Source organism: Clarias gariepinus, chromosome 4, assembly GCF_024256425.1.
Source record: "Clarias gariepinus isolate MV-2021 ecotype Netherlands chromosome 4, CGAR_prim_01v2, whole genome shotgun sequence".
In the NCBI taxonomy this organism is placed as follows: domain Eukaryota; kingdom Metazoa; phylum Chordata; class Actinopteri; order Siluriformes; family Clariidae; genus Clarias; species Clarias gariepinus.
Genome location: NC_071103.1, coordinates 15,765,434 through 15,770,466, shown reverse-complemented (window position 1 = coordinate 15,770,466; position 5,033 = coordinate 15,765,434). Strand labels below are relative to the sequence as shown.

The 5,033-nt window shown below is 42.1% G+C and overlaps 1 protein-coding gene across 1 annotated transcript; it reads right to left on the bottom strand.

The window, feature by feature from the left end:
* Positions 1-934: 934 nt before the first annotated feature.
* Positions 935-3,528, bottom strand: sp8b (sp8 transcription factor b). Its single transcript, XM_053494924.1, has 2 exons — positions 3,319-3,528; positions 935-3,169 (listed from the first exon to the last, which is right to left on the bottom strand). Exon 2 carries the CDS (start codon positions 3,134-3,136, stop codon positions 1,820-1,822), a length of 1,317 nt encoding a protein of 438 aa, XP_053350899.1. The 5' UTR covers positions 3,137-3,169; positions 3,319-3,528; the 3' UTR covers positions 935-1,819.
* Between the last annotated feature and the right edge of the window lie 1,505 nt (positions 3,529-5,033).

Below are 5,033 nucleotides of genomic sequence, written 5' to 3'. Positions count from 1 at the left end.
TCAGGCGTGACCAGGTGACGCAAATTTTCATTTATTCTAATTTATCTAAACAAATCTGCATGAATAATCAGATTATTCTCTCTCTCTCTTTTTTTTAAATATTGTGGGGGAAAAAACAACGAAAAAAGAATGGGGGCGGGGGGGGGGGGTCACACAGTATACAGGATGTACAATGTCGTTAGTATACAATATATTATATACAATTAATTAAATTTTGTACATGTTCAGTGAGCATTAGGAAAATTGCTCTACTTTTAGAGTTAAAATCAGAATGTTTAACCAAAAACTACAATTAACAACGCAAATAAAAGTCAAAGCCATTTAGATTTGCAAATCATAAATAAAATGTAACATAGCCTAGTTTTGCTCATTTCAACTGAAAAATGCACAACATTTATTATCTTTAGTTTTATTATAAATAGCCTAAGAAATAACGTCTACAAACTTAGTGAGGAATTTGTGCAACCCAAAGGCTATAGGCCAGATTACGTTGTTTAATTTTAACAGAATATATATATATATATATGAAAGTAGTCGTTGTTTTACGTATACCTAAATAATAATAATAATAATAATAATAATAATAATAATAATAATCACAATAATAATAATAATAAAATCATTCATTAACATAACAGTGTTAGACTGTTTTTGATGCAGGAAATCCGCTGTATTTTCTGTGAATGTCACAAGATTTTGTTGTTCTTTAAAAGGAGATGGCTAAATATGCCCTATAATCTCTTAGTGCATTTATCTACAAGTAACTGAAACAACTTTGTTCTTCATATATAAATGTTTTTTTTTTTTTTTTTTTTGCTTTTCTTGCCCAGAGTCAGAGAAACTGAGATAAAGTGCAAATTGATAGTAAACTTAACCCATGTTTCCTTTATTGAGGGGCTTTTTTTTTTGAGAGAGAATCTTTTCTGCGGGAAAGGGTATAGAAACCAGCGTTTCTCTCACATGTGCATGCTGACATAAATGATCGAATTCGATTTAACACCGAATTCATTTCGATTTCTTAGTTTTACAGTTAATAGGTGCGTATCTGTTAGATTACAAAATAAAGGTCCAGTTAAAAAGAAAACGTTCAATTTATGGATAAATATGACGTATTGACAAAAATGCACTCCCATACAATTTCATAGATTTACTAGAGTCAATATGCAACTAAAATATCTACTATACAAAATTGAATCCTGGACAATACGTTACCCAAACTTTTACACAGGTATGTAATAATCCTCTAAACTATTCTATACAGTTTCAATATGTACATTCGTTCCTCGGCAATAGCAAATAAGTACATTTCTTACAAATATTGTCAACTTTTGTATTCTTCCTGAATAAAGACCAATGTGCGACTTATATGCTATGCTTTTTTCCAATATTAAAGAACTTATTTTAAACAAAAGACTTGGCAACTTTACAGCGTGTTTTAATTACTGTTGCCACACGTGAATTCATGAATAAAGTGCCACTGTTTTATTTTGAGGAAACAGAACAGAAGCGAAACATCGCTGGCCCTTTTACTGATTGACATTTCAAAACTTAGATTTAACGAATTCAGCTTTATCCGTTAAATCCGTTAAAAATGGCCTTTGGAGCAAATTCGTCTTGTGCCCAGATTTTCCTCAAAAATGTCTCTTCTTTTCTGCAACTGCGTCACAGAATTTGTCCGAACCCATGCTGACTTTGTTATCAACTTTATTTACTGATAACGTCGGAGTGAAGCTGGCTCCTCGGATTTCTTGGTACGCGTCAGGACCTTGATCGTGAAGGTCACTAACCCTGCCGCTTCTAATCCAGTAATTTAAGCAGTTTAATCGAGGGAGTTGGCGCGGCCGTTCATACTCGGAGGAAGTGCCTCGGCGGGTTGCAGCAGGTCGGGGGAATTGCATGAAGGGCTGCCAGGCCCGCTGTGCTCGCTGTCTGTGTCACTGCCCCTTTTGCCGCCGCTGCCACCCGAGCCAGAGCTCGCAGAGCCGCCTGCACTGTGTGTCTTCACGTGCTTGCTCAGGTGGTCACTACGCATGAAGCGCTTGTTGCACACGGGGCACGCGAAGCGCTTCTCGCCCGTGTGCGTGCGCAGGTGCCGCTGGAGCTCGTCGGAGCGCGTGAAGCGCTTGCCACAGAAGAGCCAGTTGCACACGAAAGGCCGCTCGCCCGTGTGCCACCGCAGATGCGCCTTTAGGTGCGACGTCTTGCCATACACCTTGCCACACCCGGGAATGTGGCAGCTGTGAAGGCCTTTACGGCGCAAGCTCGCACCCGCAGGGCCCAAGCGTTCTGCCTCCTGGCAGTTAGGACAGTCACACGTGGCACGGCCCGAGTAGCGGCGCGCTGAGGACCTGGGTGAACCCGCAAGTGAAGCAGACGGGGCGGCACTCAGCATGGCACCTCCTGCGCCGCCCAGAGGAGATGGGCTCGAGTCCGGGTAGGACGAGAGTACGGGCTTAAAGCCGTCCATGATGTGCTGGCCGCCGGTCAGCAGGTGTGGCGACGCACTTGTGCTAAAAGCAGAGTGACTCAAACCGGAGTAGTCCGAGTTGTAGCCTCCCAGCGGCGAATGCAAAGACGATTGGAGTCCTCCTGAGTGCAGCGGTGTCTGCAACGCAGCGGCGCCGTTGGCGTTCTGAACATCAATCCATCCCGCGCCAACGTCCCACCAGGCGGAAGCGCTCGTGGTCCCAACATCGCCCGTCGGCAGCCCTGCGTGCGACGACTTGAACCACGATTCGTAAGGGTGCGCAACGCTCATGCGTGGGTAGATGCCTTGTAAGCCGTCCACGCTGGCGTGCACTTTGGAGATAAAAACGGGCTGATGACCGGTTTCCTGTGAGGCGCTCGACGCCGGGGGCTGGAACACGGGGTAGTCGTTGCCGAGATGGGAATTGGAGGAGGCGCCTGGTGTCAATGAGAATGCGCTGGACGCCGATGTGCCACTCGTACCGAACGAGTCCGTCAGAGCGCCGCTGTTTCTGGTCACGCCGAAACTGGAGGATAAACCCGAGCCCAGACTGCAGCTGCTCGCCGTGGCGCGCTTCCACGGGTGAAATCCCTTACCGAAGGACGTCGTGTTATCCGAGATCGCGGATGGAGAAGGGCACCCGATCTTGTTGCACGTCGCAGCCAGCATGGCTAAAGGTGTTGAACCTAATCGCGGCTCCTCCTGGAATAAAATCGAGTTAAGAGGTGAGTTATAATCAGTCAGCGTTTATCGTTAATAGCAAAGCAAATATTTCACTCGTTAATCAATTTCAACAGGGAAATGTTAAACTATTAGATAACCATAGTTAGAAACTGAGTTAGAAGACATACCTGTAGGATGGATGGTAAATAAAAGTTAGGCTAATACAAGTACTAACTTTTTGCGCCGCAAATAGTTATCATAAATGTTCCAACATGGACGTACATACGAAAATGAGAAGAATATGTCGAATAGAAACCAGGTCGCAGCTGAGAAACGAACCTCCGCTTGGATCTGTTCACTTGCTTTCTCAAAACATAATCAAGTGACTGTCTTTCCTGCGCTGACCGGAGTAATTTTAATCCCCTCGGCAGAACAATAGTAGGACTAATTAAACCAGCAAGAAACTCCTTAGACTCACCCCTAGAAGTGAAGTTGCCATCACAAAAGTGCCCTCCTCAGAGGATCTTTTTTATATTTATGAATTAGAGCGGTGTTTTTTTTTAGAGGTGTGCAATACAATGATGTGGTCCGCCCATTCCAGCACAATTGTAGGCTCTGCTCCGGCTTTGAAGTGCCGCTGTGACCTGCGCGACCAATCAGATGAGCCGTACTTTCACGCGGCCGCGTTCTAGCGTGAGGTCATCAATAGCGCGCTTCAGACACGTTCCTCCACCCCCTAAATCCAGCGAGCGGAAGAGCGCAACTTTAGCGAGAGGCAGTCAAATTGTTGTGAAAAGTTGAACTTTGTTTTGTTATGATAACTTCAATCGTGGCAATGCATTCAGTTGGTGGAACTGTTTATTATTATTATTATTATTATTATTATTATTATTATTATTATTCAATTTTATTTTGTTTCTTGTTTCGTTGGTGTGCTGATTGAGCATAATATTTTGTTTTTTAAATCTTCCTATTATTGCTATATTGCCATTTAAAAAAAAACAAAGATACTTTTGTGACATACGAATTTCATTCTGTGTTTCCCATCAAAGAACATAGTATCTGATCCACGTAATAAAAGTTATATTTCTAAGATCAACCAACAAAAATGGACTCAGTTACTGCTTATATTACTCCAGGTCAATTTTCAGATTTTCTAAAATTTTAAATTAAATTAATTTGTTACTACATTACATTTAATTCACTTGCCATTTTGAAAATTTCAAAATGTTTTAAAGCAAACGAGTTTGCAATAACCTACATAGTTTTATAACTCTTAGGAAACTGCTTTACACATTTATATTAAGATGAAAATAATATAGTCTAAATACGCACCTCTTGAGTTCTCTTCTGGTTGAAATCTGGTTAAAAGCGCACTATTTGATGATGTAAGCTACACTGCTTTCTGAACGAGGTGATAGAGATGCCTATAATACATTATGTCGCCCATGAGATCGCTGAATACCGGGATCCTCTCAGGATAATGAGGCAGGATAGGACACTCCATTTACATGCAGCGTAGCATGCGCCGCATAAATTTCATTTGAATTTCAAATTTAATAAAGCAGGAGGTTTTAATCATGAGAAGTTTTATTTGTTTGATATTAACATTCTTATTGACCGGCTCAGTTGACCAGCCTGGTCATTATAGGACAGCAGAAAAAGTTAATTAAAACGACCGAGGAGGATTCATCACATCATGGCCCTGAGTCTTGTCGCCTCTTTTATTGCGCTCGGTGATAGATGGCCGATCAGATTCATTTCTCTGTTTCTTCGATTTGCACAACAGTTTGGCTGATTCCCTCTCTAACGATAACGCTAATAGCCAATGCCCAAAGAACAGAGGGAGAACTGGATGATTTAAGAGATGTTCAAAGCTCGGGACAGTTGCAAAAATAAATAA